This window comes from Podarcis melisellensis, assembly GCF_964234715.1.
Source record: "Podarcis melisellensis genome assembly, chromosome: 2".
NCBI lineage: Eukaryota > Metazoa > Chordata > Lepidosauria > Squamata > Lacertidae > Podarcis > Podarcis melisellensis.
In genome coordinates this window covers 123617918-123631626 of record NC_138529.1, presented here as the reverse complement: position 1 = coordinate 123631626, position 13709 = coordinate 123617918, and the positions used below count along the sequence as shown (strand labels likewise).

At 43.9% G+C, this 13709-nt stretch overlaps 2 protein-coding genes across 6 annotated transcripts in view; both read left to right on the top strand.

Annotated features, from left to right (window-relative positions):
* The window catches only part of LOC309364772 (uncharacterized protein), a 45821-nt gene extending 38978 nt beyond the window's left edge, over positions 1 to 6843 (top strand). For 3 of the 4 annotated variants that reach the window (XM_081902668.1, XM_081902667.1, XM_081902665.1), the window contains exon 2: positions 211 to 2442. In XM_081902668.1, the coding sequence (XP_081758794.1) occupies positions 321 to 1865 (1545 nt within the window). In that variant the 5' untranslated portion in view covers positions 211 to 320 and the 3' untranslated portion in view covers positions 1866 to 2442. Of the gene's footprint in view, positions 1 to 210; positions 2443 to 6388 lie in introns of those variants that run through there. The other variant, XM_081902666.1, reaches the window with a different exon arrangement.
* Positions 1 to 13709, top strand: part of LOC309364892 (uncharacterized protein) — an 86784-nt gene that overhangs the window by 40219 nt on the left and 32856 nt on the right. The gene's annotated exons all lie outside the window — the stretch shown is intronic.

Here is a 13709-nt window from a genome sequence, read left to right as displayed (position 1 = left end):
CACTTTTTATCAAACGTAAAGCCCACAGTTCAACCGTATTCATTAACAATAATTAAGGGTTATAAAAGCCTGATGATGCATGACCATTTTTTTACATTATTTGATTTGCCTTTCCTAAACATTTGGAACATATGGAGGACAGGAGAGATTGTAAAAGACGTTGAAATAAGAGCAGGTGCTAATTGTAATAGTACTTTGTTCTCTTCCTAGAAAACAAATAGGATTTTCTCCCCACCCCATCGAAAGAAGACAATGGAGAAGGCAGTCAGAATCCTGGAGGGCCATGTCCAATGGAACTAACGAAGAAACCATATAAATAAATGGAGTGTGAAAAGAGAGAACATAAACAATTTGAAAGTATGGAGTGTGGAAAGAGCTTCACTGACAGTGGAAAACTTAGAATTCATCTACGGACTCACACAGGGGAGAAACCATTTAAATGCATGGAGTGTGGAAAGAGCTTCACTGAGAGTGGAGACCTTAGAATTCATCAACGGACTCACACAGGGGAGAAACCCTTTAAATGCATGGAGTGTGGAAAGAGCTTCAGTCAGAGTGGACACCTTAGAATTCATCAACGGAGTCACACAGGGGAGAAACCATTTGAATGCATGGAGTGTGGAAAGAGCTTCACTGATAGTGAAAAACTTAGAATTCATCAACGGACACACACAGGGGAGAAACCATTTGAATGTATGGAGTGTGGAAAGAGCTTCAGTCAGAGTGGAAACCTTAGAATTCATCAACGGATTCACACAGGGGAGAAACCATTTAAATGCATGGAGTGTGGAAAGAGCTTCACTACTAGTGAAAACCTTAGAATTCATCAACGGATTCACACGGGGGAGAAACCATTTAATTGCATGGAGTGTGGAAAGAGCTTCACTGAGAGTGGAACACTTAGAATTCATCAACGGACTCATACAGGGGAGAAACCATTTAAATGCTTGGAGTGTGGAAAGAGCTTCAGTCAGAGTGGAAACCTTAGAATTCATCAACGGACTCACACTGGGGAGAAACCATTTAAATGCATGGAGTGTGGACAGTGCTTCACTACTAGCAGAACCCTTGGAATTCATCTACGAACTCACACAGGGGAGAAACCATTTAAATGCATGGAGTGTGGAAAGAGCTTCACTACTAGCAGAACCCTTGGAATTCATCTACGAACTCACACAGGGGAGAAACCATTTAAATGCATGGAGTGTGGAAAGAGCTTCAGTCAGAGTGGAGACCTTAGAATTCATCAACGGAGTCACACTGGGGAGAAACCTTTTAAATGTTTGGGGTGTGGAAGGAGCTTCAGTCAGAGTGGACACCTTAGAATTCATCAACGGAGTCACACTGGGGAGAAACCTTTTAAATGCATGGAGTGTGGAAAGAGCTTCAGTCAGAGTGGACACCTTAGAATTCATCAACGGAGTCACACTGGGGAGAAACCTTTTAAATGCATGGAGTGTGGAAAGAGCTTCAGTCATAGTGGACACCTTAGAATTCATCTACGGACTCACACAGGGGAGAAACCATTTAAATGCATGGAATGTGGAAAGAGCTTCACTACTAGTGGAAACCTTAGAATTCATCAACGGACTCACACAGGGGAGAAATCATATAAATGCATGGAGTGTGGAAAGAGCTTCAGTCAGAGTGGAGACCTTAGAATTCATCAACGGAGTCACACTGGGGAGAAACCTTTTAAATGTTTGGAGTGTGGAAGGAGCTTCAGTGGGAGTGGGCACCTTAGAATTCATCAACGGAGTCACACTGGGGAGAAACCTTTTAAATGCATGGAGTGTGGAAAGAGCTTCAGTCATAGTGGACACCTTAGAATTCATCAACAGAGTCACACGGGAGAAACCATTTAAATGCATGGAGTGTGGAAAGAGCTTCAGTCAGAGTGGAGACCTTAGAATTCATCAACGGAATCACACAGGGGCGAAACCATTTGAATTTATGGAGTGTTGAAAGAGGTTCACTACTAGCGGAAGCCTTAGAATTCATCAAAGGAGTCACACTGGGGAGAAACCATTTACATGTATGGAGTGTGGAAAGAGCTTCAGTGCAAATGGAGTTCTTACAAAACATCAACAAACTCATACAGGGGAGAAACCATATAAGTCCTAGGGAAGTGGACAGAGGTTCAGTTATAGTGGAAGTCTTACGAACCATCAAAAGACTCCCAGGGGTAAGAGCTGTAAGAGTGGAAACACCTATAGGCCATGAATTAAAGAAGTGAAGTTGTTTAACTAGGAGTGTGGATCCTGCTTTGTTTATTATGCAACGCTTTTTAGAGAGTAGAACCTTTTTCTCTCCGAATTGACACTTTCTTTCACATCAATAACAGGAAATCAGTCTTAATTGCATGCAGCGTATGTGAGCTTCTGTTGTTTGTAACGTGGTCTAGACATTTATTTAAAGTAATGAAGGTCACATTTCACAATAGTAAGCCTAATATAATATTTAATGTGAATCAGTCGTGTTGCTGCTGAATGAGGGTGGACTGAGAGTGAGCTGGTGTTGGTGTTTGGTGGAGGGAGTTGGAAATGCTTGTATATAGTATAATGGGGAAGGAGGTTCAGGCAGGTCCCCAACCCAGAGTGCTAAGGGTCAGCTTCCTCCAAATCCACCAGCTGCCCCAAGGCAGGAGCCACCTCTTGGCCTGAGGGTGGAAAACCTCCGTCCACCTTTGCGACTGGACATGATCCGAGGGCAGTGATGGCAAACCTTTTCCAGACCAAGTACCCAAACTGCAACGCAAAACCCACTTATTTATCACAAAGTGCCAACTATTGCAATGCGCTCTATGTGGGGCTACCTTTGAAGGTGACCCGGAAACCAACTAATGCAGAATGAGGCAGCTGCACTGGTGACTGGGAGCGGCCGTCGAGGCCACAGAACACCGGTCTTGAAAGGCCTAAATTGGCTCCCAGTACGTTTCCGAGCACAATTCAAAGCGTTGGTGCTGACCTTTAAAGCCCTAAACGGCCTCGGTCCAGTATACCTGAAGGAGCGTCTCCACCCCCCTTGTTCTGCCCGGACACCGAGGTCCAGCGCCAAGGGCCTTCTGCCGGTTCCCTCACTGCGAGAAGCCAAGTTACAGGGAACCAGGCAGAGGGCCTTCTTGGTGGTGGCTCCCGCCCTGTGGAACACCCTCACACCAGATGTCAAAGAGAACAACTACCACCAGACTTTTAGAAGACATCTGAAGGCAGCCCTGTTTAGGGAAGCTTTTATTGTTTGATGCATTATTGTAATTTAATATTTTTTTGGAAGCCGCCCAGAGTGGCCCAGCCAGATGGGCAGGGTATAAATAATAAATTATTATTATTACTATAACGTGGCAATTGTACCTGTATATTTTATTTTTTTCTGTTTGTTTCACATTTCTTCTTTATGACTACTGTTGTAATAAATAATCCTTCATAAAAATTATTGCATTACATTCTTCATTAAATTATCTTTCCATTGATATGTAATGTTATGGTATAACTCAGTTCTCCCCCCCCCAAAAAAAAGAAAATGTTTAGGGGTATACACTCATTTTGACTCAAGAAAATCACCACCAGGGGAGGGGATAAATACAGTTGTAATTGGGAAAAATAAATACAGTGGTACCTCAGTTTTCGAACAGCTTAGTTCTCAAACTACTTGGAACCTGAACTCTTCAAACCGAGAAACAAGTGTTCCAGTTTTGGAACTTTTTTCGGAAGCCGAACATGTTCTGTTCTGAGTATAACTTCCGTTTTGAGTGCCATACTTCTGTTTTCCTTGTGAGGGAAGGCAGGCCGGGCGGCAAGTAGGAATGGGATCGGGCTGCTCCGCTAGGCAGTGTTGCTGCTTGCACGGAAAGAGGAGCTGGATCGGGGCTGCTGAGCTGGGGAGGGACAGGCTCCGTCACCCTTTCCGTTGAGGGGTTTGAGGCTGTGCACTCCCCTCAAGGGAGAATTTTAAAGGAGCCCCCACCTCCGCCTCAGATCCCCTGCAACCCCGTGAAGGCAGCCAGGCGGAATAGTTGCTGGGGTTGGGGAAGGTGGAGGCAGCCCGGAAGCTACATCTGAGAGCCCCTGCACCATCTGAAGGCAGCCAGCCGCTCCTCAGCAGATCTCTCAGCTGTTATGGAAAAATCTTGGTGCGAGGCTGCTCTGCCACCCAGCTCATCGGACTAAGTCCGCAGCTCCCTGCGGAGGAAAATGAGCTCAGCCGGAGACAGGAGCAAGCTGCAGAAGATCCAAGTTTATTGCGCAACAGGTTCAAGGCGAGATTGAACAGCGAGAAAGGGGTGACATGAGTTTTTGAAACTTCCCTCCATGTCCCAGAATACAGTGCAAAATACATCATAGTTACATCATGAATACATTAAAGAGAGGTTGGGTTACAGAGATTAACATACCGAGGAGGGAGGGGGAATATGCAGAGCTGGAGATATGCACAGATAATTGCTTCCTGAGTATTGGTGATGAGAGGACAATAGTCCAAGTATGTAAAGTCTGGCACCTGGTATTGCCCGGAGGAAAGGTTGGGCAGAGTAATTTGACCGGATTAGGGTCTTCCTGAGTATGTGACTCCTCGCTCGAGGGATTATGGAGACAGAGGAGGTGTCATGGAGTCCTGAAGAAACTGAGTCGATCGACACCAAAACCAAGGAGATCGGAGCTGCGGTTGATTTTATACGAATTTCACAAGTTTCGGTTCCATTGTTCCCCCAGTGAGGAGCCGTCAGCAGCTTGTCAAGAGGTTAAATGAGGCGTGCAGGAGCTCACTGAGCTAGCTCTGCAAAGCGAATGCATGGTTCTGATTGGGTAGAATGCAGCCATTGTAGCGAATGGAGGATACAGCTTGATACGGTCAACCCACAGTAAAGATGGAGTGAGAGGGAGGCTCCCTTTCCGTATAAGGAAAGGGAAAGGCACTTTATTTATGGGGCTAGGGGTATAGTGTGGTGCTTATGCAACGGTGTGGGGGCTGAGGGGTCGATGTAAGGCTGGGTGCCCTTGAGGTCATCGCCTCGGAGCGTCTGGTGACCGGCGGAAGGGTGAAGGAAGGCACCCCCCCTTTCCATATCACAGCGCAAAGCCTTCACTTCTGAGAGATCACCCTGCTTCAGATGTCTTCCAAAAGTTATGTAGTTCTTTCTCTCTTTGACATCTGATATGGGGGGGGTGTTCCACAGAGAGGGGGCCACTACCGGGAAGGCCCTCTGCCTGGTACCCTGTAAATCTGAGGGAACTGCCAGAAGACCCTCGGAAGTGGACGTCAGTGATGATATTTTCTTTTCCTTGTGTTAGATGGATGTTGAAACAAGGTGTGATTGACATGGGCATGTCTGGACCACAGATTTCTGCCCAACACCACTCCTCTTCCAGGACATACCTGTGATGTTTTGATGACCCACTGAGAAACGTGGAAACTATTAAAAACTCACGTAATCTTTGTTCTGGACATTTTCTTTTTTTGCCTCCTTAGAGATTGAGACCTTTGTTGCAACAAATAAATGATCAGGCCTTCTGGCCACTGATTTGCTTCCTCATTGCTTGCCTGCCGTCTCGCGTTTTCTGATCAATCCAGCATCTGCAGGACTAGACTCCAGCAAAGTTGGAAAGCGCTTTAAGGTAGCGCACCCCAAGAAATGTTCTTTTCACCTGGATGGAGTTAGGGAGCTGTCAAAACTGAACCCCAATTTTCCCCATAACACAGAAGTCACAGAGTCCAGCCTGCTGCTGGATGTGTCCCAATCCATAAAACAGTGTTGGAGAGGCGGCATCTAAGACCACGCCTTTCCTTTTTGGTGGGGAGAAGATAGTTGTCGCCAGGTGATTGCTCAGGGTCCCAGTGGGGCTGCTTTAGGGGGGGCACTCGTCTCTTGCCCCCCGCCCTCAAGGCTGGCTCCATCTCTGCCCTGTAAAAAGGATCTTGCAATGCAAACATTGGGGGGGAGTCCCCCCCAGCCCTTCTCCCGCTCTTCTGATCCACGGGGAGGGGAGCACTTCTCTGCCTTCCTCTCCCTCCCCAAACCTCCCAATCAAGTGGCCCCTCTTCCTCCTCCTCTCCAGGCCTCCGAAAATGAGGGGAGAGACCCTTCTCCTCTAACCTGCCTCTCCTTTAAACAACTTCTTTCCTCTCTGGGACTCGGGGGGGGGAGGAATGTGGGGCAAAAAGGTGTTCTTCCCCCTCCCAGAAAACATCATTTCCCTTCCCTCCAAACAAGCCCTATAATTCCCTTTCTTTCCTGAAAAGGTCTCTGGTTCCATCCCCGGCTGGAGATGACCCCCCCCTCCCCAATCCCTGAAAAGACTCCTCCTGGGGGCACAGCCTGACCCCCCCAGCCCCCTCTCCACTCCCCACTATGGCATGCAGAACTCGCCCCAGGACCCCGCAGGGCAAGGCATAGAATCATAGAGTTGGAAGAGACCTCAAGGGCCATCGAGTCCAACCCCCTGCCAAGCAGGAAACACCATCAGAGCACTCCTGACATATGGTTGTCAAGCCTCTGCTTAAAGACCTCCAAAGGAGGAGACTCCACCACACTCCTTGGCAGCAAATTCCACTGTCGAACAGCTCTTACTGTCAGGAAGTTCTTCCTAATGTTTAGGTGGAATCTTCTTTCTTGTAGTTTGGATCCATTGCTCCGTGTCCGCTTCTCTGGAGCAGCAGAAACCAACCTTTCTCCCTCCTCTATGTGACATCCTTTTATATATTTGAACATGGCTATCACATCACCCCTTAACCTCCTCTTCTCCAGGCTAAACATGTCCAGCTCCCTTAGCCGTTCCTCATAAGGCATCGTTTCCAGGCCTTTGACCATTTTGGTTGCCCTCCTCTGGACACGTTCCAGTTTGTCAGTGTCCTTCTTGCGGTGCGCAACCCAAAAACACAACTCGAAGCGTCTGTAACCCGAGGTATGACTGTCTTTTGGAAGGCAGCGAGAAGGCTGAGGGAGAAGGGAAACTGAGGCAGCCCCCTCAGGCAGCAGATGCAGGGAGGGACAAGGAGGGGACGGAGCTGAGTCCCATTTGGCCAGCCCTGATTTAACCCTCTATCCCAGGCATAGGCAACCTAAGACCCATAATCCAGAAGTTTGGAAAAACTTTAAAAAGTATAGGAACTCACATTAGGTGGTCAAAGAATAGTAATTTAAACAAAATGCTTATAAAAATAAGATAATTACTTAACATTTAGCTTTTGTTACACATTATATCCACATAAGTCAATAGAAAAAGTATAAAGAGATGATGTTCAAGATGTGCCCTTTGGGAAATTTGGTTTTGGCAACCGCAAAACAACATCCTTGAATTCAACACTTGCAATAGGGAAGACAAACATACAAGATTCTGTTTTTTCCTGAGATATGACACTTGTTTAGAGATTATTGTATACTAAGCAGGGCACTTTTATACATATCAATGCGTCCCATGTCTTACTGTATCAAAGTGACCCAATGGACATTTTCAAAAAACTAACAATTGTTAATAAAAATTGGGTCTTGCCACTGCAGCGAAGGCGGAGACCCCTTAAAAATCCCAGGCGGAGGAGGACTTCCGGAGGCGGCGCAAAACGGCAATGGCGGTCCTCTTTACTTTGTGAAGAGGGGCTCCGCGAAAAAGGGTCGTCCGCTGCGGCAAAGCGGAGACCCATTAAGAAAAACCGCAGGCAGAGCGAGCCTGCGGCCGTGGGACTCGGCGGGCGCCAAAAGCCCCCCCAGAAACGAAGAAGGGACCTCGTAAGAGGCTCCGGAACGTGAAAGGGGGAGCGGCGCTGTGAGTTCATCGCTCTTTTCATGGAAGTGAAGCCGCGCTGCTGCTGCCGATGAGCGCTGACCTTTCTTCTTGAAAACATCGGAATTGGCTGGAACATACCCGTGAGTAAGGGGTATTAAAAGATTGGACTAAATTTGGGAAATTTGGCTGAAAACGGGAGGCGAGTAACGGGAAGTCCGTCTTCCGATCCTGCTAGCTGGATCAAAGCAAAGACTTTGAAGTGGGCTGAAGCGCTTGAAAAAGATTTTAAAAGCAGGACAAAGGGGCGTAAATTGAATCTGTACCCAGAAGATAAAAGGATATATTGGTTAACTTGGTGGATTTATCTATTTTGGAACTCTCTTCCTATTTTTGAACTAAGCAGAGTTAAAAGGGGAAACCTAGTCGCCGGGCTGTCAGCGCACGAAGGGAGAACTTTCAAACTGCTGAAACTGTTACCGGAGTCAAAATTGTTACATAGACTGAGATATTAACGTTTAAACATTGTTGCTGGGACCTTTCTGACACCTTGTGGCACTACTTTAAGAAATAGAAACCTTCGGAAGCCTCCTTTTGTATTTGGGAATTACAAAGGCTCAATACGGGGAACAAAGGAACTTTAATGGTGGAAAAGAACTTCTCCTTCCTTTGAAACTTTGAAACACTCCCTCTAGAGGATTGCGGTGATATAGAGGCCTGGGAACTGTATTTTATTGGGATTTTTTGTGGTTAAATTGTTTACATTTTGGACCTGTCTTTCTCATGGATTAAAAGACTATTTGACCTTGAACAGAGGCAGCTGTGGAATGAGTGGCACAGGGAAAACAAGAGCAGCTAAAGCTAAAGAAAAAGAAAAGAAATCTGTGCAACTAGTTCAAACAACCTTAACTCATCAACGCAGATCATCTGTCCCAGCTGTGCTGATAGCACAGGAGGTGGAAGCCAAACCGCCTGACACAGAAGACATGGCAACTGGAGGATCTGAGATAGTCCTGAAACAAATTTTGGAACAACTGGCACTTCTAAATAAAAAAGTGGACGATCAGTCATCTAAAATTGACCAAGCAACATCCACTATTAGCAAGTTAACGGATCAGGTTTCCCAGCATACACAGGCAATTGAAAAATTGCAAGGAGCTACGGCGGAAAATTACAAATTAGCTGTGGAAGCCAACCAAAAAGCTGAGCAGGCGAACAAAAAAGTTGAGGAGATCAAGGGGGAAGTAAGGCCTCTGAAAAGACAGGTAGGGGAACAACAAGCCTACCTGTCACTGGTGGAATTGAAAAGTAAGGAAAGTAACCTCAGGCTAAGGGCTGTCCCAGAATCGGAATTAGGTAACCTAGAGGGCTTTTTGACACTTTTATTCTCTAAATTCTGGGGGATTGAGGAAGATAAAGACTTTAAAATTGTGACGGCCTTCAGACTGGGAAGATCGGTAAAGAAAGACAAGGCCAGAGACTGTTTGGTTGTCTTGAGAACAAGAGAGGAAAGAGATAAGATATTGGGCCTACATTTTAAAAAATCTTTGGAAGTAGAAGGTAAAAAGGCTGAAATCTATAGAGACATTCCTAAACACCTATTGGATCTTAGGGCCACATATATAGATCTGACCAAATTGTTGAGGCACAACGCAATTCCCTATAGGTGGGAATTTCCGCAAGGACTATCATTCACCTACAAAGGAAGGAAAGTAAGGATTAAATCACCTGAGGACCAGCAGAAGTTCCTGTACGACCACGAGGAGGACCTCCAAAAGGGAGCTGCAGCTTCTTGGCCACCACCACCGGGATTACCACCTGGACGTACACCATCTGGATCTGGACCAGCACCACCACCTCCGGGATCGGAGGGAAACTTAGATACCCAATTGTGACACCCACTAACTGATCAAGGATGTCTCTGCAACTTCTTAGTTGGAACATAAATGGCGGAAATTCTCCAGAAAAAAGGAAAAAAGTATTTCATATTTTGAAAAAAGAACAATTGGACATTATTTGCCTGCAAGAAACACATGTGACAAGGCTCCATAGAAAAGTGTTAATCAACAAAAGATTAGGCCAAGAATTTATTTCATCGGACAAAGTTAAGAAAAGAGGAGTGGTGATATATGCAAAGGAGAGCCTGTCACCTAAATTTTTATTTAAAGATGAACAGGGCAGAATTTTGGCGATTGAAATTCAGACACAAGGAGAAAAATTTTTGATATTAGGAATATACGCCCCAAATGAAGGAAAATCGGAATTCTTTAGGAAGCTGCACGAGACTATGCTGGATTATTTAGATTACAACAACATCATTATGTTGGGTGACATGAATGGGGTTGCATCTGTAAACATGGATAAATCGCAAAGTACTACTATAACGAAAGACGGCAGACTACCTAAAACCTTTTTTGAAATGACTGACAATATGGACCTGACTGACATATGGAGGGTCAAGAACCCTCTAGGGAAAGAAGGAACTTTCTTCTCTGAAGCTCATCTGACATGGACGCGAATCGACCAAATATGGATAACTAGAGGACTGGCACCTAAGACCAGAAAAGTGGAGATCTGCCCAAAAACCTGCTCCGACCATAATGCTTTGAAAATGGAATTGAGACTAAGTACAACTGGATCCTTTAGATGGAAAATGAATGACACATTATTAAGAGATCAGGAGATTGTTAAGAAGGCCCAAAAAACTTTAAAGGACTACTTCGAGATAAATCTAAAGACTGCTGTGGAAAAAAGAATAATCTGGGACGCAAGTAAAGCAGTTATGAGAGGGTTTCTAATACAACAAAACACGATTAAGAAAAGGCTCTGGAATGAAAAGAAGGAGAAGATCTTGGAGAAAATAAGAGAAGGAGAGAAAAAATTAAGATCTAGGCCCAAGTCGAAGGAAGTGCTGAGAGAAGTGAAGTTTTTCCAGGCACAATTTTCGAAATTGATAAATCAAGAGGTGGAATGGAAAATTAAACAAATGAAACAAAGATCTTTCGAATCAGCTAACAAGTGTGGGAAACTGCTAGCATGGCAGTTGAAAAAGAGACAAAAACTTAATACAGTTACAAATCTAGAGATCGAAGGGAGAATGGTTCAGAAACCCGAGGAAATTAGAAAATGCTTCCAGAGATATTTCAAAGAACTTTATTCACAAGGGCCGCAAAAAGACTTTGAGGTAGATCAATTTCTTAAAAATAATGGATTACAAAAAATACCCCAGGAAATGAGAACAATCCTGAATTGTAACATCACGCAGCAAGAAATTGAATGTGCCATTCAGAAGCTCCAATTGGGCAAGTCTCCAGGCCCGGATGGACTTACTTCTAAATATTATAAGACGTTGAAGGACTATTTGATACAACCTTTGTTAGAGGTCTGTAACCAGATTATGGAGGGGAGGAAGGCACCAGAAACGTGGAAAGAAGCTTTCATCACGTTGATACCAAAATTGGAAACTGAAAAAACCCAACTTAAAAACTACCGTCCCATCTCACTCTTAAATGTGGATTATAAAATTTTTGCAGATATTTTGGCTAATAGGTTTAAAAAAGTATTAAATGAAGTGATTCATAAGGACCAAGCAGGCTTTTTACCTGGCAGGCATTTGTTTGATAACACAAGAAACATCATTGACATTTTGGAATTTTTACAAACAAACCTTAGTACAAGAGCGGTGCTGATTTTCATCGATGCAGAGAAAGCCTTTGATAATATTTCTTGGATGTTTATGAAGAAAAACTTGGAAGGGATGGGAGTGGGGCGGGGGTTTGAAAATGGAATAGAAACAATCTATTCAGAACAAAAGGCTAAACTGATAGTAAACAACGTGGTGACAGAGGAGTTTAAAATTGAAAAAGGGACACGGCAGGGTGCCCCCTATCTCCTCTATTGTTTATCTCAGTCCTGGAGGTGCTACTGAACATGATTAGAAAGGACCGGTTGGCACAGGGAATTGTGGTCGGAGTGAAACAATATAAACTGAAAGCATTTGCAGATGATTTGGTATTAACATTACAGGAGCCAGTCTCCAGTACTAAAAGAGTGCTAGAAATAATCTCTGACTTTGGTCGGGTGGCGGGTTTTAAGTTGAACAAACAAAAAACCAAGGTTTTAGCAAAAAATTTGACAACTATAGAAACAGATGAGTTCATGAAAGAAACAGAATTAAATGTGGTTAAAAAAGTAAAGTACCTAGGGGTGTATCTGATCTCCAAAAATTTGAATTTGTTTAAAGATAACTATGAGAAATGTTGGTCAGAAATCAAAAGAGATTTGGAAACATGGTCAAGATTGAAACTTTCCTTGTTGGGCCGAATAGCAGCTATAAAGATGAATGTATTGCCGAAAATGTTATTTCTGTTCCAGGCCCTACAGATCGTGGACAAGGTGGAATGTTTCGGAAAGTGGCAGAAGGATATTTCTAAATTTGTTTGGCAGGGCTAAAAGCCCCGAATAAAGTTTAAAATACTAACCGATGCAAAAGAAAGAGGGGGATTTGCCCTGCCAGACTTGAGGTTATATTATGAATCTGCAGCCTTCTGCTGGCTGAAAGACTGGATTTTGCTGGAGAACACTGATGTCCTAGATCTGGAAGGGTTTGATAATGCTTTTGGCTGGCATGCATATTTGTGGTATGACAAGGTTAAGATCCACAAATTGTTTAAAAACCATATTGTCAGAAGGGCAATTTTGATGGTCTGGACAAAATATAAAGACTTATTGGAGAGTAAGACTCCGAGGTGGCTCTCACCGGTGGAGGCCAAAGCACGTAAGAGACTTAACATGGAGGCCTACTGGCCTAAGTACTGGGAAATAATTGAATAAGTTGGAGACAACTGGAGGCTGCAGAGCATGGAAAAGCTAAAAAACAAGGTGCGAGATTGGTTACACTATGCTCAAATTCAGGAAGTGTTTAAAGGGGATAAAAAGGTTGGATTCCAGGTGGAAAAATCGAAACTAGAGACAGAGTTGTTAGAGCCAAAATCCAAGTTACTTTCGAGAATGTATAACTTGCTGCTTAAATGGAATACACAGGATGAGACAGTCAAATCCGCCATGATAAAATGGGCGCAGGATTTAGGGCATAACATTATGTTTGAAGACTGGGAAAGGTTATGGAACACCGGAATGAAATTTACGGCATGTAGTGCCTTGAAGGAAAATATTATGAAAATGGTATACTGGTGGTACATGACCCCAGTCAAGCTTGCAAAGATATATCACCTGTCTAACAACAAATGTTGGAAATGTAAAGAGGTGGAAGGGACATTCTTCCACCTCTGGTGGACCTGCCCGAAAGTGAAGGCCTTTTGGGAGATGATTCATAATGAATTAAAAAAGGTACTTAGGCTTACCTTACCCAAGAAACCGGAGGCCTTCCTCTTGGGCATGGTGGACCAGAAAGTGGTTAAGAAAGACAGAATTTTCTTTATGTATGCTACTACAGCAGCAAGGATCCTGATTGCAAAGTATTGGAAGACACAAGATCTACCCACACTGGAAGATTGGCAGACGCAGTTGATGGACTATATGGAATTGGCCGAAATGACTGGCAGAATCCGAGACTTGGGAGAAGAAGCAATGGAGGAAGTCTGGGAAAAATTCAAGGACTATCTGAAAAAACACTATAAGCTGTATGAATGCTAAAAAAAAAAATGCACTCCTTAGGAAACCATAGCTTCAGTAACTGTAATTTAATGAAATGGAAATTAAGGTACAAGAAGACAGAGGTGGAGTAATCAAACAATTTTATTGTGTTGAAATTAAAACCTTTAAGACTTGGGTTACAACATTTTTGCGATTAAGTAACATGATAAAATGAAAGATACATTAAGCTTTTTAAACAAGTTAACAAATTGCTGATGTTTTGTAATACAGAGAATGCAGGGGTTGGAGGATGTGGGGAAGTCTAAGTATTGAAATTTGTAATTTGACCTTTGGTTTTATATGTTATAAACTCAATAAAAATATTATAAAAAAAAATGTGGG